At 35.0% G+C, this 23,647-nt stretch overlaps 1 protein-coding gene across 1 annotated transcript in view; it reads right to left on the bottom strand.

Annotated features, from left to right (window-relative positions):
• Positions 1 to 23,647, bottom strand: part of Nha2 (Na[+]/H[+] hydrogen antiporter 2) — a 328,883-nt gene that overhangs the window by 100,621 nt on the left and 204,615 nt on the right. The window contains exons 6-7 of the mRNA XM_075290150.1: positions 13,140 to 13,315; positions 12,902 to 13,011 (exon numbers count right to left, since the gene is read on the bottom strand). Of these exons, the coding sequence (XP_075146265.1) occupies positions 12,902 to 13,011; positions 13,140 to 13,315 (286 nt within the window). The remainder of the gene's footprint in view (positions 1 to 12,901; positions 13,012 to 13,139; positions 13,316 to 23,647) is intronic.

Here is a 23,647-nt window from a genome sequence, read left to right as displayed (position 1 = left end):
GCACAGGTTAAAATCCCAGAGGCGATGAAATTTTTTTTTTATTTTTTTACTTTTTTTTTATTAATTTATATTTTTTTTTAGTTTTTTTATTAGTTTTCTATTTTTGTGTAAAATTTAATTGTACAAAATTTGCACCTAAAATAGCCTTATTGCGTTCTTTCTAATGTCCACAAGGACTGCATCGGAAGTGGAAAAAATTATTGTGGGGATCCCAAGATGCGCTTTAGAAGAAATGTTTGTGCACTTGTCCAAAAGGACTGCATCGGAAGTTGAAAAAACTCGATGGGGGATTCTGGGATGGACTTTAAAAGAAATGTTTGGGGAACAACTTCCAATTTTTTTTTGCTGGGTTGCGCTAAAACTTATACGAAAGACTGTCATCCACAATCGAATTACTTGGGATGTGGTATCTTAAAACTTCTTAACGTCGTTTTCTAAATTGTGAGTTGGGGATCGATTTATATGATGGTTATAGTTAACTATAGACCGATATGGACCTAGTTAGGCATGGCTGTTAACGGCCATATACTGGCACGATGTACCAAATTTCAAGTGACTCGGATGAAATTTGCTCCTCTAAGAGGCTCCAAACCCAAATCTCGGGATCGGTTTATATGGGGGCTATATATGATTATGGACTGATATGGACCACTTTTTGTTAAATATCATATACTACCACCACGTACCAAATTTCAACCAGATGGGATGAATTTTGGTTCTCCAAAAGGCACCGGAGGTCAAATCTAGGGATCGGTTTATATGGGGTTTTTATATATAATTATTATAGACTGATATGAACCAATTCCTGTACGGATGTTGGATACCATATGCTAACATCACGTACCAAATATCAACTAAATCAGATGAATTTTGGTCCTCCGGAGGTCAAATCTGGTGATCGGTTTATATGGGAGCTATATATAATTATGGACCGATGTGGACCAATTTTTGGATATTGGTTAGAGACCATATACTTACACCATGTACAAAATTTCAGCCGGATCGGATGAAATTTGCTTCTCTTAGAGGCTCCGAAAGCCAAATCTGGGTATCGGTTTATATGGAGGCTATATATAATTATGGACCGATGTGGACCAATTTTTGCATGGTTGTTAGAGACCACATACTAACACCATGTACCAAATCGGATGAATTTTACGCCTCCAAGAGGCTCCGCAAGCCAAATCTGAGCGTCCGTTTATATGGGGGCTATACGTAAAAGTGGACCGATATGGTTCATTTGCAATACCGTCCGATCTACATCAATAACAACTACTTGTGCCAAGATTCAAGTCGATAGCTTGTTTCGTTCGGAAGTTAGCGTGATTTCAACAGACGGACGGACGGACATGCTTAGATCGACTCAGAATTTCACCACGACCCAGAATATATACACTTTATGGGATCTTAGAACAATATTTCAATGTCTTACAAACGGAATGACAAAGTTAATATACCCCCCATCCTATGGTGGAGGGTATAAAAATCACAATCTATGCCTAGGTTAGGTTAGGTTAGGTGGTAGCCCGTTATATCAGGCTCACTTAGATTATTCAGTCTATTGTGATACCACATTGGTGAACTTCTCTCTTATCACTAAGTGCTGCCCGATTCCATGTTAAGCTCAATGACAAGGGATCTCCTTTTTATACCCCAGTCCAAACGGCGTTCCACATTGCAGTGAAACCACTTAGAGAACCTTTGAAACCCTCAGAAATGTCACCAGCATTACTGAGGTGGGATATTCCACCGCTGAAAATTTTTTGGTGCTCGGTCGAAGCAGGAATCGAACCCACGACCTTGTGTATGCAAGGCGGGCTTGCTAACCATTGCACCACGGTGGCTCCCCAATCTATGCCTATAAACATTTTCAGCAAGGGATTTAGAACATGCATCTTTAAAATTTGTGTCCCTCTTCTAAAGTCGTCTGTCTTTGGCGTATAATAAATTTCCTTAAGGTAAAAACTTAATTTTTAAATCACAGTATTAAGGAAACATTTCTTTAAAATAAAGAACTTTTAATGAAAATACCTTTAATAATCTCTGAACTAAAAAAAAAATTCACAAATCTTTGAAAATTACGAAAAATTTGCCATACTGTGAAAAGCGCATTACTGATTTAAGGAACTAATCTGTAAATTAACTGAAATGTTGAATCTTTGGGTTAAGAATTAAAACGATCAATTATAGTCTAAGGCATACATTGGGGATTTGGCACCTTTGGTTTATATTTCAGATATTTCGGGCTCACTTAGACTATTCAGTCCATTGTGATATCACAGTGGTGGACTGATTGAAAGCGAGGACATGATTGAAACCGTAAGTGTGATTTTAGTCTTTACTAGTGAAAGTAATTTTGTTCATGAGCGTGAATTTTATCGTGAGTGTTAATTTTTTTGTGATCGTGATAATGAAAAAATTTTATTCACGCACATATTTTGTTTGACTCCTACTCACACACGTTGATGGGTGTTGTTTTGAATTTTGTTAACGAATCGCGTGATTCTTAATTCACTCGCCTGACTTCGTCTCACACACATTTCTCTATTACAAACATCTTTATTTCGGAAACCAAAACCATTGAAAATCCAATTGTGGATTCTCCTTTGGCTTCGCAGACAAAAGAATAAATTTCACATCTCCCTTTAAAGCATATTGCACTGTTTGCTTTGCATTTGATTACGCGGACCATTAAAGAATGTAAATAGCAAACGAAAGGCTATAGTTTTTAGTTGGCGCGTACTATCACCATACAAGCTGCTCCATAAAAATAAAAATTCCCATGTATATAAAAGTGTACTGAGATGGCGAGGCAGAACAAAGCAGATAAAGTCATTTGCGAAATAGCGAAAGTAAAATTTTAGACTGAACGAAAAAAAACCATCCCATAAATTTTAAGAATGCAGGCTCTAGATTTTACGTGGGCAGAAAATTTAGGAAGAAAAATTTACTTTTAAGAGTCTCCTAAACTGTTTTCTCTTGAAGGGACATCAGCTATAGCTACACTGAAAAAACAGTGAACCCACCAGGAAGAAAACTTTCGGTTAATTTTAGAAAATTTTGAATATTTGTAGAAAATTTTAACTAAACAATATTACAAACGTTGGCATCACGCCGATGTCATAAAAATAAGTAAATATTTTTCGACAAATTCAAGAAAATTTATTAGACATAACTAAGTTTTTTCACTTTTTAAAGAAAATTTTGTAGTTGGAAGGAAAAACTTGGAGTTAAAAATTGCAAGAATGTCTTTAGTGACATACGAAGTTCATGATGGACGCATTTTTGGTAAAATTTACAAATTTAAAGAAATTCTGAACTATTTTGTGGAAGACACGAATTTAGTTAATCTTTATGCTTCATTTGAGTATATTTTTTTCCTCGGTTTTAGATAATTTAACTAACGTACACAAAAAATTATTAGAGTAAAGGAAACTTTCTCCAAACATAATAATTCCATGAACTAAAATAAAGTTAAATTGGCTTTAGTGAAATAGAGAGTTCACTTTTTTTTGAGTGTAGGCTTGCCAGATCGCCGGGATTCGCCTAGATTGTCCCGGAATTACTTCTCCAGGAAGTGTCCCGAATCTTTGCAAAAATCCCGGAATTTCAATTACTTAAGCATACGTTTTAATTTTTTTCCATTTCTTCGAAAAGAAAACGATTTGAAATTAAATCGCTTTCAAAATATATTTCCGTTTTTGGATTTTCATTCTTTTTAAATGTACATTTGTCTATTAGAACTATTCATTCAATCTCATCACTATGAGAAACATTCAAATCACTGTCTTTCGAATCATCAGCTGTCACTTTAGCAATAAATGTAAAAAAATATACGCAAATATCTTATTTTATTTAAAATTCAAGTTTTTCTGCGAAACACATTTTTACAAATTATAAGTTCAATATTGTCCCTATCACTACCATAGTCTCTTTAATGACACTATAACAATCCCCAACTCTGATGCGAAATATACCTAAACCATGTCCACGGCGAAAAATTCTATACTGAGAATTTGGATCTCAGTATAGAAAGGCACGATTATCATCTGCGATCTTAAGTTTTTTTTGCCAAAACCGAAAGGAATATGCCAGTAAATGTGAGTTTAGATTTCCGTTTTAAATAAAAACAAATTTCCCAAATATGTTTACGTTTGATATAACATCGTCGCGGCCATCTTGGGAGAAAGTTTCAGATGCTCCAACATATTTTGAAATTTCAAAGTCTTCAGACAATAACGACTACGCCATGGTGCTTATGCAAATTTACCAAGTGATAAAAACTATTTTCGAAAATTGTGACTGTTTTTGCGTGTCCCGACAAATCCCGAAATTTACGATGCAATGTCCTGGATTTCGGCAACCATCATCTGGCAACCCTAGCTATAGCTTGCAATTTCTCATTAGGTCAAGTATGGCTCCATTGACCATATTTGACTTAATTAACGAATATTAATCGTGTCTATCTTATATATTCTTGCTTTAAAAGAAAAAAAATATATATACTTGGTCCAATTACCGTAGTTCAGTCCAAGAGTCGCAATATATTCCTCGAAATAATGAATATAAATATAATTTTATCTCCTTCGCTGTTTACTATTTTTATGAAATAAGTCCCCAATATAAACAGAAAAAAATATCAGCAAAATATTTCCAATTAAAAAGTTTATTGAATTTGATTTTTTTTATACCCTCCACCATAGGATGGGGGGTATATTAACTTTGTCATTCCGTTTGTAACACATCGAAATATTGCTCTAAGACCACATGAAATATATATATTCTGGGTCGTGGTGAAATTCTGAGTCGATTTGAGCACGTCCGTCCGTCCGTCTGTTGAAGTCACGCTAACTTCCGAACAAAACAAACTATCGACTTGAAACTTGGCATAAGTAGTTGTTATTGATGTAGGTCGGATGGTGTCGCAAATGGGCCATATCGAACCACTTTTATATATAGCCCCATATAAACCGACCCCCTGATTTGGCTTGCGGAGCCTCTAACAGAAGCATATTTCATTCGATCCGGCTGAAATTTGATACATGGTATTGGTATATGGTCTCTAACAACCATGCAAAAATTGGTCTACATCGGTTCAAAATTATATGTAGCCCCCATATAAACCGATCCCCTGATTTGGCTTGCGGAGTCTCTAAGAGAAGCAAATTTCATCCAATCCGGTTGAAATTTGGTACATGGTTTTAGTATACGATCTCTAACAACCGTGCCAGAATTGGTCCATATCGCCAAAAATAATCTACCAAAATTTTATTTCTATAGAAAATTTTGTCAAAATTTTATTTCTATAGAAAATTTTGTCAAAATTTTATTTCTATAGAAAATTTAGTCAAAATTTTATTTCTATAGAAAATTTAGTCTAAATTTTATTTCTATAGAAAATTTTGTTAAAATTTTATTTCTATAGAAAATGTTGTAAAAATTTTATTTCTATAGAAAATTTGGTCAAAATGTTATTTCTAAAGAAAATTATATCAACATTTTATTTCTATAGAAAATTTTGTCGAACTGAATTATATACGTCTTTAATCGGCCTTTTTTTGTTTAATATATCCCTCGTATGGACTAACTTACTTATTTAGAATACGGTGTTAAGGACTTTTTAAGATACCTTGCCATCGGCAAGTGTTACCGCAACCCAAGTAATTCGATTGTGGATGACAGTCTTTAGTAGAAGCATCTATGCAATCCATGGTGAAGTGTACATAAGATTCGGCCTGGCCGAACTTACGGCCGTATATACTTCTTTTCAATTAATAAATTTATTGATAAAATTAACTTTTAAATGTAGAGATCCCAAAAAATGTTCATATGAAGAGATTATAGATATTAATAAATAATAACAATGAAAATTGAAAAAATTACGATCAACTAGACCATCCGTAACAGTCTTGTGATAGGTCCGTCAGTGACAATGTGCTCCAATTTCCCGTATATGTATTTCACCCGATACTTATATGGGGCCGAAAGCCAGAGTTTTACACTGATTCTATTCAAATTCTACATAAGGAGTACAATTAATAGTAATTGTCAAATGTATTAAATTTGATTGAAATCGGTTCATATTTTTATATATCTTCAATATTATCTTTCGCCCGATTAACACTTATAACGCTTTTAACACTTGTATAACCACAAAGACCAAAGGTTTCCTCTGATTTATGTAAAATTTTTCACAAGACATTATAGCTACACTGGAAAAATATTGTCATGAGGCCAAAGATTTCATGTCCTTCAAGTACGAAAGCGAATTTTGATTAGCGAAAAGAAATATTTCTCTGATGCAATTTTATAGTTAGGTGATTTGACCTAAAAATGGGTATCTTAACATGAACAAATTTTGTTAGACTAAGGTCAAGTTGGCTTTAATAATTCAGAAAATTTCTTCAAAATTAATGACGACGTCCTTTCTTCAACTTTCCGCTTCTTTTGCTCCGAATCAATATAAACATCAATAGTATAAAGACAACATCTTTGGAACAGGGCATGCTTTTCTTCAGTGCCTACAAGGTCTGAAATGTGATGAAGGGTATAATATAGTCGGGATTTTCCTTACCTCCACCATAGGATGGAGGGTATATTAAATTTGTCATTCCGTTTGTAACACATCCAAATATTGCTCTAAGACCCCACGAAGTATATATATTCTGAGTCGATCTAAGCATGTCCGTTCCAATTCTAATTTGGAACGTGGTGTTAGTATATGGCCGCTAACAACCATGCTAAAATTGGTCCATATCGGTCTATAGTTATATATGCCGATCCCTAATCATACAAAAATTTGATCCATACTCGAGCCAAAAATAATCTACCAAAATTTAATTATACCCTGCGCCACACTGTGGAACAGGGTATTATAAGTTAGTGCATATGTTTGTAACACCCAGAAGGAGACGAGATAGACACATGGTATCTTTATCAATAATGCTCAGGGTGGGTCCCTGAGTCGATATAACCATGTCCGTCTGTCCGTCCGTCCGTCCGTCCGTCCGTCCGTCTGTGTGTGAACACAGTCTAGGTCGTAATTTAAGTCCAATCGCCTTCAAATTTGGCACATGTTCCTAATTTGGGTCAGAATAGAACCCTATTGATTTTGGAAGAAATCGGTTCAGATTTAGATATAGCTACCATATATATCTTTCGCCCGATATGCACTAATATGGACCCAGCAGCCAGAGTTTTATACCGATTTGCTTGAAATTTTGTACAAACATAACACATAGTTGTATAGTCAAGTGTGCAAAATTTGATTGAAATCGGTTCAAATTTAGATATAGCTCCCATATATATCTTTCGCCCGATATGGACTTATATGGCCCCAGAAGCCAGATTTTTTGCCGAATTTGGTTGAAATTTTGCACTAGGAGTACAATTAGTAGTATAATCAAGTGCGCAAAATTTGATTGAAATCTGTTCAGATTTAGATATAGCTCCCATATATATCTTTCGCCCGATATGGACTAATATGGTCCTAAAAGCCAGAGTTTTGACCCAATTTGGTTGAAATTTTGCACAGGGGTTGATTTAGCATTGTAACTATGCGTGCCAAATTTGGTTGAAATCGATTCAGATTTAGATATAGCTCCCATATATATCTTTCGCCCGATATGCACTTATATGGACCCAGAAGCCAGAGTTTTATCCCGATTAGCTTGAAATTTTGCACAAAGGGGTACAATTGGTAGTATAGTCATTGTGTGCCAAATTTAATTGAAATCGGTTCAGATTTAGATATAGCTTTCATATATATTTTTCGCCCGATATGGACTTATATGGCCCCAGAAGCCAGAGTTTTGGCCCAATTTGGTTGAAATTTTGCACTAGGAGTACAATTAGTAATATAGTCATGTGTGCCAAATTTGATTGAAATCGGTTCAGATTTAGATATAGCTCCCATATATATGTTTTTCTGATTTCGACAAAAATGGTCAAAATACCAACATTTTCCTTGTTAAATCGCCACTGCTCAGTCGAAAAGTTGTAAAAATGACTCTAATTTTCCTAAACTTCTAATACATATATATCGAGCGATAAATCATAAATAAACTTTTGCGAAGTTTCCTTAAAATTGCTTCAGATTTAAATGTTTCCCATATTTTTTTACTAAAATTGTGTTCCACCATTGTGCATTAGCCAACTTAAATTTTGAGTCTATAGATTTTGTAGAAGTCTATCAAATTCTGTCCAAATCGAGTGATATTTAAATGTATGTATTTGGGACAAACCTTTATATATTGCACCCAACACATTTGACGGATGTGATATGGTATCGAAATTTAGATCTACAAAGTGGTGCAGGGTATAATATAGTCGGCCCCGCCCGACTTTATACTTTTCTTACTTGTTTCTATAGAAAATTTTGTCAACATTTTATTTCTAAAGAAAATTTTGTCAAAATGTTATTTCTATAGAAAATTTTGTTAAAATTTTATATCTATAGAAATTTTTTTCAAAATTTTATTTCTATAGAAAATTTTGTCAACATTTTATTTCTATAGAAAATGTTGTCAAGATTTTATTTCTATAGAAAATTTTGTTAAAATTTTATTTCTAAAGAAAATTTTGTCAAAATGTTATTTCTATAGAAAATTTTGTTAAAATTTTATTTCTATAGAAATTTTTTTCAAAATTTTATTTCTATAGATAATTTTGCCAAAATATTATTTGTTAAAATTGTATTTCTATAGGAATTTTTTTTTTAAATTTTATTTCTAAAGAAAATTTTGTCACAATTTTATTTCTATAGAAAATTTTGTCAAAATTTTATTACTATAGAAATTTTTGTCAAAATTTTATTTCTGTAGAAAATTTTGTTAAAATTTTATTTCTGTAGAAAATTTTGTCAAAATTTTATTTCTATAGAAAATTTTGTCAAAATGTTATTTCTATAAAAAATTTTGTTAAAATTTTAGTTCTATAGAAAATTTTGTCAAAATTGTATTTCTATAGGAAATTTTGTTAAAATTTTATTTCTAAAGAAAATTTTGTCAAAATTTTATTTCTATAGAAAATTTTGTCAAAATTTTATTTCTACAGAAAATTTTGTCAAAAATTTATTTCTATAGAAAATTTTGTCAAAATTTTATTTCTAAAGAAAACGTTGTCAAACTGAATTATATTCGTATTTAATCGACCTTTTTTAGTTTAATATATACCACGTATAGACTAACTTACAATTTAGAAGACGGTGTTAGGAGGCAAGTGTTACCGCAACCCAAGTTATTCGACTGTGGATGCGGAATGTTTTAAGAAGAAGTTTCTACGCAATCCATGGTGGAGGGTACATAAGCTTCGGCCTGGCCGAACTTACGGTCGTATATACTTGTTTTCTACTAACATTTTCCATTAGCCGATTTAAGTTTTAAGTCTAAGGATTTTGTAGAAGTGTAAAAAATTATGTCCAAATCGATTCAGATTTAAATATATGTACACTCATAAAACAAAGTTTACTTGGATCCAAAGATTTTGACGTTGCCAAAGTATTGATTCCGAGCCACAGATGATGCTTCTTTAAAATAAAGACATTTTTAGGGACTTATATATCTTTTAATCTAGGTTCAATAAAATTAAGATACATATCTCCTTTCTCTTTTTTCGATATATTAATAAAACTGATCTCGTAGAAACCAACATGCAAATTACAACAGATACTTCCAAACAAAAAAAAATAAATTTTAAACCAAAGATGCAAAATCCTCAAAATAAGCCTTAGAATTTTTATAGTAAATCTATAGTTTGAATATTTCAGTTAACTGAAAGACGAGTTCTTTAAATAAAAATGGGTTTCTCTTTAAAAAAAGAATTCTACCTTAATTCAAAGACATACGACTTTAGCGGACATAAATTTCTAAATTTTGTGTCCTAAAATTAATATACATTTTTATACCCTTCACCACTACTGTGGTACAGGGTATAATAAGTTTGTGAATTTGTATGTAACGCCAACAAGGAAAAGTCTGAGACCCATCGTTTAGTATACCGATCGTCTTAGAATTAAAGTCTGAGTCGATTTAGCGATGTCCGTCTGTCTGTCTGTCTGTCTGTTGATGTATTTTTGTGTGCAAAGTACAGCTCGCAGTTTTAGTCCGATTGTCCTAAAATTTGGTATAGGGTCCTGTTTCGACTCAAAGACGATCCCTATTGATTTTGGAAAAAATCGGTTCAGATTTAGATATAGCTGCCATATATATTTTTCACCGATCTGGTCATAATTGGCGTGTATATCAACCGATCTTCCTAAAATTCCAGACATCCGAATATTTTATGAGTCACGAAAAACTTGCAAAATATCAGCCAAATCGGTTCAGATTTAGATATAGCTCCCATATATAGCTTTCGCCCGATTTACACTCATGTGCCCACAGAGGCCAATTTTTTGCTCCGATTTAGTTAAAATTTTGCACAGGGAGTAGAATTAGCATTGTAGCTATGCATGCCAAATTTGGTTGAAATCGGTTCAGATTTAGATATAGCTCCCATATATAGCTTTCGCCCGATTTACACTCAAGTGACCACAGAGGCCATTTTTTTGCTCCGATTTAGTTGAAATTTTGCACAGGGAGTATAATTAGCATTGTAGCCATGCGTGCCAAATTTGGTTGAAATCGGTTCAGATTTAGATATAGCTCCCATATATAGCTTTCGCCCGATTTACACTCATTTGCCCACAGAGGCCAATTTTTTGCTCCGATCTAGTTGAAATTTTGCACAGTGAGTATAATTAGCATTGTAGCTATGCGTGCCAAATTAGGTTGAAATCGGTTCAGATTTAGATATAGCTCCCATATATAGCTTTCGCCAGATTTACACTCATATGACCACAGAGGCCAATTTTTAACTCCGATTTAGTTGAAATTTTGCACAGGGAGTAGAATTAGTAGCTACACGTGCCAAATTTGGTTGAAATCGGTTCAGATTTAGATATATCTCCCATATATAGCTTTCGCCCAATTTACACTCAAATGACCACAGAGGCCAATTTTTTGCTCCGATTTAGTTGAAATTTTGCACAGGGAGTAGAATCAGCATTATAGCTATGCGTGCCAAATTTGGTTGAAATCGGTACAGATTTGGATATATCTCCCATATATAGCTTTCGCCCGATTTACACTCATATGACCACAGAGGCCAATTTTTAACTCCGATTTGAAATTTGAAATTTTGCACAGGGAGTAGAATTAGTAGCTATACGTGCCAAATTTGGTTGAAATCGGTTCAGATTTAGATATATCTCCCATATATAGCTTTCGCCCAATTTACACTCAAATGACCACCGAGGCCAATTTTTTGCTCCGATTTAGTTGAAATTTTGCACAGGGAGTAGAATCACCATTATAGCTATGCGTGCCAAATTTGGTTGAAATCGGTTTAGATTTGGATATATCTCCCATATATAGCTTTCGCCCGATTTACACTCATATGACCACAGAGGCCAATTTTTAACTCCGATTTAGTTGAAATTTTGCACAGGGAGTAGAATTAACATTGTAGCTATGCGTGCCAAATTTGGTTGACATCGGTTCAGATTTAGATTTAGCTCCCATATATATGTTTTTCCGATTTCGACAAAAATGGTCAAAATACCAACATTTTCCTTGTAAAATCGCCACTGCTTAGTCGAAAAGTTGTAAAAATGACTCTAATTTTCCTAAACTTCTAATACATATATATCGAGCGATAAATCATAAATAAACTTTTGCGAAGTTTCATTAAAATTGCTTCAGATTTGAATGTTTCCCATATTTTTTTACTAAAATTGTGTTCCACCCTAGTGCATTAGCCGACTTAAATTTTGAGTCTATAGATTTTGTAGAAGTCTATCAAATTCTTCCAGATCGAGTGACATTTAAATGTATGTATTTGGGACAAACCTTTATATATAGCCCCCAACACATTTGACGGATGTGATATGGTATCGAAAATTTAGATCTACAAAGTGGTGCAGGGTATAATATAGTCGGCCCAGCCCGACTTTAGACTTTCCTTACTGGTTTTAATTTTATTTTCTTTATTTTAAAGAAATTTTTCCTTAATATTGTGTTAATTGCGCATCCGTTCTGAAATCTTTAATGTTACGTAAATATTTTTTTAGTATATATAGTAATATAAATTTTAATATTAGCTCCTAACAACTTTGAATTGTGCAGGATATAATAAAGTCGCCCCCCGCCCGACTTTAGACTTTACTTTTGTTCATTTAGGTTTTTGAGGATTTCTTTTATTTTTATGGAGGAATAATTTTACCAATATCTTTGAGCATTTACCAATTTTGGAAACTTATTTAATTGGAGATTTTGGTGTACTCTACTTCATGGGGACCTAAAGGCTCCGATGCCAACCTCCAACAAGCCTCCTTCGCAGTTGTGTTAAACTGTTGTAATTGTTATAATAGATTTGTAATAATAATTTCCTCAAATAATAATTGGTCTATAAGAACAAATATGCGAATATCATATGGGAAACCTGTGACCCGGCCTTATCATATGGCCAATGTATTGGAACTATTCATGGCTATATGGTAAACATTTATGGGCATCTTAAGCCATTAAATGGTTTTTATAGCTCTATTTGGGATAGAGGCTGGTTGTATTCAACATCGTACACACACACAAACATATATGTACAGTTTAGTCTTATTGGATTGCTATACAGAGTCTGTATTACAGACTGAGACTATTCGCTCGCATTGAACTCTCATATGCTCACAAACACACACGCACACTCTCAACCATTCACTTCCGTATCCGTTTTATGTGCTTATTCGTTTCGATGAGAGAATTTCGCAAGACCAACTAACTACACACTATGGTAGACTTTTCAATCGAAAAAAGGCATCTGCCCTCGACATAATCTGGCATGCTTACTTCCTATTGATGGTACTTACCGAATTACGCGATGGCACAAATTGTAACATTAGACCATACAAGTAGCCATAAACTATGCCAATTCCAATGCCAATGGGTCCTTGTAAAATTTGTTCTGTTAATGATCCTCCTGCAAAAAAACGAAAAAGTGGAATACCAGAAAAAAAGAGATTTGTTTTTTTTTTTTATTTGCCTCATGTATGTTAGTTTGCTCCATTTGTGTGACGTAGTTTTATCGTCACGTAGTTATTTATTTACCTGTTGAGAATACAACGCCATTAATGACACCAAAGACGAAAATTGCCACCACATCATTACACGTTGTCATCGCATAGATTAACGTGTGAATGCCATTGTTCAAACCCAGACGGTCTTCCTTCAGTTTAAGCATAACCGTTACAACAACATTTGGCGAGACAGCAGTTACGACTAAACTGTAATTGAGGCATTGAGGTGAAAATCGAAATCATTTATTAGTGGGGTTTAGGATTAAAACAAATTTCGGGTGATTAATATTTCTAAATAGATATTATATTAAAGTTGGCAAAGATTTTTGTTCAATTTATAATTTTCGTAAGATATAAAAAGGAAGTAAAGTCTAAAGTCGGGCGGGGCCGACTATATTATACCCTTCACCACTATGTAGACCAACATTTGTGTTACCATCTCAACCACTTCAAATTTGCTGGGAGCTATATAAAGGCTTGCATTTCCAGATACAAATACTTATAATGGAGACAATTTTTTGTACTTGTGCAAAATCTCTAGAATTAAAATTTAAATCGGCTAACGCTATTCAGTTAATTGGAGGAAAATCCCATTGAAAATGGGTCTAAAATATGAAACAGTCTAACATATTCCCTCAACCCTGGTGTACGTATATATGGGAGCTATATATAATCTTAACTAAATTTGATATGCATAGTTAGAATAATAATCCTGCAATCTCTGCAAAATTTCACGTAAATGGGAGGAACAGGTTGGCTGATAAGTCCCCGGTCTAACAAAGATATACATATTTTGTTGTCAAAATTCGTTTTTATTATTCAACATAGTTCCCTTCAAGAGCGATACAACGATTATAACGACCATCCAATTTTTTGATACCATTTTGGTAGAACTCCTTCGGTTTTGCCTCAAAATAGGCCTCAGTTTCGGCGATCACCTCTTCATTGCAGCCAAATTTTTTTCCCTGCGAGCATCCTTTTGAGGTCTAAGAACAAGAAAAAGTCGCTGGGGGCCAAATCTGGAGAATACGGTGGGTGGGGAAGCAATTCGAAGCCCAATTCATGAATTTTTGCCATCGTTCTCAATGACTTGTGGCACAGTGCGTTGTCTTGGTGGAACGACCATCCAATTTTTTGATACCATTTTGGTAGTACTCCTTCGGTTTTGCCTCAAAATAGGCCTCAGTTTCGGCGATCACCTCTTCATTGCAGCCAAATTTTTTCCCTGCGTACATCCTTTTGAGGTCTGAGAACAAGAAAAAGTCGCTGGGGGCCAAATATGGAGAATGCAGTGGGTGGGGAAGCAATTCGAAGTCCAATTCATGAATTTTTGGCATCGTTCTCAATGACTTGTGGCACGGTGCGTTGTCTTGGTGGAACAACACTTTTTTCGTCTTCATATGGCGCCGATTTGCCGCGATTTCGACCTTCAAACGCTCCAATAACGCCATATAATAGTCACTGTTGATGGTTTTCCCTTTTCAAGACAATCGATAAAAATTATTCCATGCGCATCCCAAAAAATATAGGCCATTACTTTGCCAGCGGCCTTTTGAGTCAGGAGTGTAGTGATGGAGCCATGTTTCATCCATTGTCACATATCGACGGAAAAACTCGGGTGTATTACGAGTTAACAGCTGCAAACACCGCTCAGAATCATCAAAACGTTGTTGTTTTTGGTCAAATGTGAGCTCGCGCGGCACCCATTTTGCACAGAGCTTCCGCATATCCAAATATTGATGAATGATATTTATGACCAACACGTTCCTTTGATATCTTTAAGGCCTCTGCTATCTCGATCAACTTCATTCTATGGTCATTCAAAATCATTTTGTGGGTTTTTATACCCTCCACCATAGGATGGGGGTATATTAACTTTGTCATTCCGTTTGTAACACATCGAAATATTGCTCTAAGACCCCATAAAGTATATATATTCTGGGTCGTGGTGAAATTCTGAGTCGATCTGAGCATGTCCGTCCGTCCGTCCGTCTGTTGAAATCACGCTAACTTCCGAACGAAACAAGCTATCGACTTGAAACTTGACACAAGTAGTTGTTATTGATGTAGGTCAGATGGTATTGCAAATAGGCCATATCGGTCCACTTTTACGTATAGCCCCCATATAAACGGACCCCCAAATTTGGCTTGCAGAGCCTATAAGAGAAGCCAATTTCATCCGATCAGGCTGAAATTAGGTACATCGTGTTAGTATATGGTCTCTAACAACCATGCAAAAATTGGTCCATATCGGTCCGCTTTTACGTATAGCCCCCATATAAACGGACCCCCAAATTTGGCTTGCGATTGCTCTAAAAGAAGCAAATTTCATCCAATCCGGCTGAAATTTGGTACATGATATTAGTATATAGTCTCTAAGAACCATTCAAAAATTGGTCCAAATCAGTCCATAATTATACATAGCCCCTATATAAACCGATCCCCAGATCTGAACTCCGGAGCCACTTGGACGAGCAAAATTCATCCGATCCGTTTGAAATTTGCAACGTGGTGTTAATATATGGCCGCTAATAACCATGACAAAATTGGTCCATATCGGTCTATAGTTATATATAGCCGATCCCCAATCACACAAAAATTGGTCCATATCGGTTCATAATCATGCTTGCCACTCGAGCAAAAATAATCTAGCAAAATTTGTCGAAATTTTATTCCTATAGAAAATTTTGTCAAATTTTATTTCTATAGAAAATTTTGGCAAAATTTTATTTCTGTAGTAAATGTTTTCAAAATTTTAATTCTATAGAGAATGTTGTCAAAATTTTAAACCTTTTGAAAATTTATTAAAAAATTTATTTCTATAGAAAATTTTGTTAAAATGTTATTTCTATAGAAAATTTTGTTAAAATCGTATTTCTATAGAAAATTTTGTCCAAATATTACTTCTATAGAAAATGTTGTCAAAATTTAATTTGGTCAAAATTTTATTTCTATACAAAATTTTGTCAAACTTAATTATATACGTATTTAATCGGCCATTTTAAGTTTAATATATACCACGTATGGACTACGTGGTATATATTACGGTATGAGGAAGTTTTAAGATACCTTGTCATCGGCAAAAGTTACCGCAACCCAAGTAAATAAATTGTGGATGACAGTCTTCAGTAGAAGTTTCTACGCAATCCAAGGTGGAGGGTACATAAGCTTCGGCCTGGCCGAACTTACGGCCGTATATACTTGTTTTTTTTATACCCTCCATCATAGGATGGGGGTATATTAACTTTGTCATTCCGTTTGTAACACATCGAAATATTGCTCTAAGACCCCATAAAGTATATATATTCTGGGTCGTGGTGAAATTCTGTGTCGATCTAAGCATGTCCGTCCGTCCGTCCGTCCGTCCGTCTGTTGAAATCACGCTAACTTCCGAACGAAACAATCTATCGACTTGAAACTTGACACAAGTAGTTGTTATCGATGTAGGTCGGATGGTATTGAAAATGGGCCATATCGGTCCACTTTTACGTATAGCCCCCATATAAAAGGAACCCTCAGATTTGGCTTGTGGAGCCTCTAACAGAAGCATATTTCATCCGATCCGGCTGAAATTTGGTACATGGTGTTGGTAAATGATCTCTAACAACCATGCAAAAGTTGGTCCACATCGGTCCATAATTATATATAGACCCCATATAAACCGATCTCCAGATTTGGCTTGCGAAGCCTCAAAGAGGAGCAAATTGCATCCGATCCGGCTGAAATTTGGTACATGGTATTGGTATATGGTCTCTAACAACCATGCAAAAATTGGTTCACATCGGTCCATAATTATATATAGCCCCCATATAAACCGATCCCCAGATTTGGCTTGCGGAGCCTCAAAGAGAAGCAAATTTCATCCGATCCGCCTGAAATTTGGTACATGATATTGGTATATGGTCGGTTTATAATTATATATAGCCCCCATATAAACCGATCCCCAGATTTGGCTTGCGAAGTCTCCAAGAGAAGCAATTTTCATCCAATCCGGTTGTAATTTGGAACATGGTGTTAGTATATGATCTTTAACAACCGTGCCAGAATTGGTCCATATCGGTCCATAATTATATATAGCCCCCATATAAAACATTCTCCAGATTTGACCTCCGGAGTTTCTTGGAGGAGCAAAATTCATCCGATCCGGTTCAAATTAGGCACGTGGTGTTAGTATATGGTCGCTAATAACCATACCAAAATTGGTCCAATATCACAAAAATTGGTCGATATCGGTTCATAATCATGGTTGCCACTAGAGCCAAAAATAATCTACCAAAATGTTATTTCTATAGAAAATTTTGTCAAAATTTTATTTCTGTAGAAATTTTTGTCAAAATTTTCTTTCAATAGAAAATTTTGTAAAAATTTTTATTTCTATAGAAAATTTTGTGAAAATTTTATTTCTATAGAAAATTTTGTTAAAATTTTATTTCTGTAGAAAATTTTGTCAAAATTTTATGTCTACTTTGTCAAACTGAATTGATATATATGAACTGATATATACGTATTGGATCGATCTTATTTGATTTAATGTATACCACGTATGGACTTACATACAATTTAGAAGGTGGTGTTAGGAGGTTGTAAGATACCTTGCCATCGGCAAGCGTTACCGCAACTTAAGTAATTCGATTGTGGATGGCAGTGTTTAGATGAAGTTTCTACGCAATCCATGATGGAGGGTACATAAGCTTCGGCCTGGCCGAACTTACGGCCGTATATACTTGTTTTTTTTTTTATGTTTTCGTCGGTAACCACCTCTTTCGGGCGTCCACTGCGTTCACTGTCCTCCGTGCTCATTTCACCACGCTTGAATTTTGCATACCAATCAATTATTGCTGATTTCCCTGGGGCAGAGTCTGGAAACTCATCATCTAGTCAAGTTTTTGCTTCCACCGTATTTTTTCCCTTTAGAAAACAGTATTTTATCAAAACACGAAATTCCTTTTTTTCCATATTTTTCACAATAACAAAAGTTGCTTCACAAAAGACGCTCTATCTCACAAACTAATTGACTTACAGACGTCAAATTTTGACACGAATCATTTGAAGGTTGGTACTATATAAAAATAATTTGCATTTATTACTAGCGACGCCATCTATGTGTCAGACCGGGGACTTATCAGCCAACCTGTTATAATTTTGGCCTCCGTGGTCATATGAGTGTAAATCGGTCGAAAGATATATATGGCAGCTACATCTAAATCTGAACCGATTTCAATCAAATTTACCAAGCATTGGTAGAATGTCAATTTTATTCTCTGTGCAAAATTTCACGAAAATCGGTAGTAAACTTTGGCCTCTGTGGTTATATGAGTCTAAATCGGACGAAAGATATATATGGGAGCCATATCTAAATCTGAACCGATTTGGCTGATATTTTGTACGTTTTTCGAGACTCCTAAAATATTTGGATGTACGGAATTCGAAGAACATCGGTTGATAAACACGCCAATTATGATCAGATCGGGGATAAATATATAAGGCAGCTATATCTAAATCTAAACCGATTTTTTCCAAAATCAATAGCAATTGTCTTTGTCCCAAAAAACGATCCTATGTCAATTTTGAGGACGATCGGACTTAAACTGCGACCTGTATTTTGCACACAAAAATACATGAACAGACGGACGGACAGACAGACGGACATCGCTAAATTGACTCAGAATTTAGTTCTAAGACAATCGGTATATTAAAAGATGGGTCTATGACCACTTTTTCTTGGCGTTACATACAAATGCACAAACTAATTATACCCTGTACCACAGTAGTGGTGAAGGGTATAAAAAACGATTAACAACACCAGAAATGATACGAAAAGTGCAGACCAAACTTGAAAATATCGCGAGAACTTATGCAACAATATTGAAAAATGAGCTTGGACTAAGGCCATTGGAGATCCAAAAAATTCAAGAGCTCACCGACGCACAAAAAAGTTATCTTGGAGCCTCTAACAGAAGCATATTTCATCCGATCCGGCTGAAATTTGGTACATGGTGTTGGTAAATGATCTCTAACAACCATGCAAAAGTTGGTCCACATCGGTCCATAATTATATATAGACCCCATATAAACCGATCTCCAGATTTGGCTTGCGAAGCCTCAAAGAGGAGCAAATTGCATCCGATCCGGCTGAAATTTGGTACATGGTATTGGTATATGGTCTCTAACAACCATGCAAAAATTGGTTCACATCGGTCCATAATTATATATAGCCCCCATATAAACCGATCCCCAGATTTGGCTTGCGGAGCCTCAAAGAGAAGCAAATTTCATCCGATCCGCCTGAAATTTGGTACATGATATTGGTATATGGTCGGTTTATAATTATATATAGCCCCCATATAAACCGATCCCCAGATTTGGCTTGCGAAGTCTCCAAGAGAAGCAATTTTCATCCAATCCGGTTGTAATTTGGAACATGGTGTTAGTATATGATCTTTAACAACCGTGCCAGAATTGGTCCATATCGGTCCATAATTATATATAGCCCCCATATAAAACATTCTCCAGATTTGACCTCCGGAGTTTCTTGGAGGAGCAAAATTCATCCGATCCGGTTCAAATTAGGCACGTGGTGTTAGTATATGGTCGCTAATAACCATACCAAAATTGGTCCAATATCACAAAAATTGGTCGATATCGGTTCATAATCATGGTTGCCACTAGAGCCAAAAATAATCTACCAAAATGTTATTTCTATAGAAAATTTTGTCAAAATTTTATTTCTGTAGAAATTTTTGTCAAAATTTTCTTTCAATAGAAAATTTTGTAAAAATTTTTATTTCTATAGAAAATTTTGTGAAAATTTTATTTCTATAGAAAATTTTGTTAAAATTTTATTTCTGTAGAAAATTTTGTCAAAATTTTATGTCTACTTTGTCAAACTGAATTGATATATATGAACTGATATATACGTATTGGATCGATCTTATTTGATTTAATGTATACCACGTATGGACTTACATACAATTTAGAAGGTGGTGTTAGGAGGTTGTAAGATACCTTGCCATCGGCAAGCGTTACCGCAACTTAAGTAATTCGATTGTGGATGGCAGTGTTTAGATGAAGTTTCTACGCAATCCATGATGGAGGGTACATAAGCTTCGGCCTGGCCGAACTTACGGCCGTATATACTTGTTTTTTTTTTTATGTTTTCGTCGGTAACCACCTCTTTCGGGCGTCCACTGCGTTCACTGTCCTCCGTGCTCATTTCACCACGCTTGAATTTTGCATACCAATCAATTATTGCTGATTTCCCTGGGGCAGAGTCTGGAAACTCATCATCTAGTCAAGTTTTTGCTTCCACCGTATTTTTTCCCTTTAGAAAACAGTATTTTATCAAAACACGAAATTCCTTTTTTTCCATATTTTTCACAATAACAAAAGTTGCTTCACAAAAGACGCTCTATCTCACAAACTAATTGACTTACAGACGTCAAATTTTGACACGAATCATTTGAAGGTTGGTACTATATAAAAATAATTTGCATTTATTACTAGCGACGCCATCTATGTGTCAGACCGGGGACTTATCAGCCAACCTGTTATAATTTTGGCCTCCGTGGTCATATGAGTGTAAATCGGTCGAAAGATATATATGGCAGCTACATCTAAATCTGAACCGATTTCAATCAAATTTACCAAGCATTGGTAGAATGTCAATTTTATTCTCTGTGCAAAATTTCACGAAAATCGGTAGTAAACTTTGGCCTCTGTGGTTATATGAGTCTAAATCGGACGAAAGATATATATGGGAGCCATATCTAAATCTGAACCGATTTGGCTGATATTTTGTACGTTTTTCGAGACTCCTAAAATATTTGGATGTACGGAATTCGAAGAACATCGGTTGATAAACACGCCAATTATGATCAGATCGGGGATAAATATATAAGGCAGCTATATCTAAATCTAAACCGATTTTTTCCAAAATCAATAGCAATTGTCTTTGTCCCAAAAAACGATCCTATGTCAATTTTGAGGACGATCGGACTTAAACTGCGACCTGTATTTTGCACACAAAAATACATGAACAGACGGACGGACAGACAGACGGACATCGCTAAATTGACTCAGAATTTAGTTCTAAGACAATCGGTATATTAAAAGATGGGTCTATGACCACTTTTTCTTGGCGTTACATACAAATGCACAAACTAATTATACCCTGTACCACAGTAGTGGTGAAGGGTATAAAAAACGATTAACAACACCAGAAATGATACGAAAAGTGCAGACCAAACTTGAAAATATCGCGAGAACTTATGCAACAATATTGAAAAATGAGCTTGGACTAAGGCCATTGGAGATCCAAAAAATTCAAGAGCTCACCGACGCACAAAAAAGTTATCTTGGATAGAAGCAAGGAATTGCTTCGCTTGCACAAAAGTGGTCAGTTACCAAGCTTGGTATTCTCCGGTAAGAAGCCATTTCAAATTGATCAGTTTGTGAAGTAACAAAAATTATTGGGTGTACTTGTCAAAGAGGAGTTTCCTCGCTTCATTTCTATCACACAGTAGCCACCAAAATGCGGTTCGGGCATATTGGACAGTATGATTAGCATTAAAAAATATTTGAAAGCCATAATTTGTGTCAACGATAGTCAACTCGAACAAATCGAAACTTAGTCTAAAATTTAATGTTATTTCTCACATTAAAAAAAAATATCTTACATTTATGCAACAAATATTTTGTTTCAGTTAATTTTTAAAATTGTTTAAGAAAAGTTTCCACCCCAATGATATTTTCTTTATTCCAAGTCTGTCCCAAACATTTTATAAACTAAACGTTGGAAAAAATATTAGTGACCGTACTAATAAGTTCAATGCTAACTAAATTACTTCTCCAAAATAGTAAGAATGAACTACGGTTTTCTTGGAATGGTAATGATTTGGCGTCAATAATTATACCCTTCACCACTACTGTGGTACAGGGTATAATAAGTTTGTGCATTTGTATGTAACGCCAAGAAGGAGTAATCATAGACCAACCTTTTAGTATACGGATCGGCTTAGAATTAAATTCTGAGTCGATTTAGCGATGTCCGTCTGTCTGTCTGTCCGTCTGTCTGTCCGTCTGTCTGTCCGTCTGTCTGTCCGTCTGTCTGTCTGTCTGTCTGTCTGTCTGTCTGTCTGTCTGTCTGTTGATGTATTTTTGTGTGCAAAGTACAGCTCGCAGTTTTAGTCCGATTGTCCTAAAATTTGGTATAGGATCCTGTTTCGGCTCAAAGACGATCCCTATTGATTTTGGAAAAAATCGGTTCAGATTTAGATATAGCTGCCATATATATTTTTCACCGATCTGCTCATAATTGGCGTGTATATCAACCGATCTTCCTCAAATTCCGTACATCCGAATATTTTATGAGTCTCGAAAAACTTGCAAAATATCAGCCAAATCGGTTCAGATTTAGATATAGCTCCCATATATAGCTTTCGCCCGATTTACACTCATTTGCCCACAGAGGCCAATTTTTTGCTATGATTTAGTTGAAATTTTGCACAGGGAGTAGAATTAGCATTATAGCTATGCGTGTCAAATTTGTTTGAAATCGGTTCAGATTTAGATATAGCTCCCATATATAGCTTTCGCCCGATTTACACTCAAATGACCACAGAGGCCAATTTTTAACTCCGATTTAGTTGAAATTTTGCACAGCGAGTAGAATTAGCATTGTAGCTATGCGTGCCAAATTTGGTTGAAATCGGTTCAGATTTAGATATATCTCCCATATATAGCTTTCGCCCGATTTACACTCATATGACCGTAGAGGCCAATTTTTAACTCCGATTTAGTTGAAATTTTACACAGGGAGTAGAATTAGCATTGTAGCTATGCGTGCCAAATTTGGTTGAAATCGGTTTAGATTTAGATATAGCTCCCATATATATGTTTTTCTGATTTCGACAAAAATGGTCAAAATGCCAACATTTTCCTTGTAAAATCGCCACTGCTTAGTCGAAAAGTTGTAAAAATGACTCTAATTTTCCTAAACATCTAATGCATATATATCGAGCGATAAATCATAAATAAACTTTTGCGAAGTTTTCTTAAAATTGCTCCAGATTTAAATGTTTCCCATATTTTGTTACAAACATTGTGTTCCACACTAGTGCATTAGCCGAGTTAAATTTTGAGTCTATAGATTTTGTAGAAGTCTACCAAATTCTTCCAGATCGAGTGATATTTAAATGTATGTATTTGGGACAAACCTTTATATATAGCCCCCAACACATTTGACGGATGTAATATGGTATCGAAAATTTAGATCTACAAAGTGGTGCAGGGTATAATATAGTCGGCCCCGCCCGACTTTAGACTTTCCTTACTGGTTTTGTTATTTACGTTTAGTTCATTTTTGCTGATAAGAAGAAAAAAAAGTAATGAATGGTAATTAAAAATTGAAAATTTCAGTGAAGTCTCGTTTTCTGAACAACGCATTATGGAAATCTATAAAATGCGAAGCAATTTACTTCAAATTTCACACCAGGTAGTTCATTCTTCCCATAAACCAGTTCACTGTTTTTTACGTGTGTA

The sequence above is a fragment of the Haematobia irritans genome, chromosome 1 (assembly GCF_050003625.1).
Source record: "Haematobia irritans isolate KBUSLIRL chromosome 1, ASM5000362v1, whole genome shotgun sequence".
NCBI lineage: Eukaryota > Metazoa > Arthropoda > Insecta > Diptera > Muscidae > Haematobia > Haematobia irritans.
The sequence above is the reverse complement of the archived record's forward strand: the minus strand, read 5'-3'. Positions and strand labels throughout refer to the sequence as shown.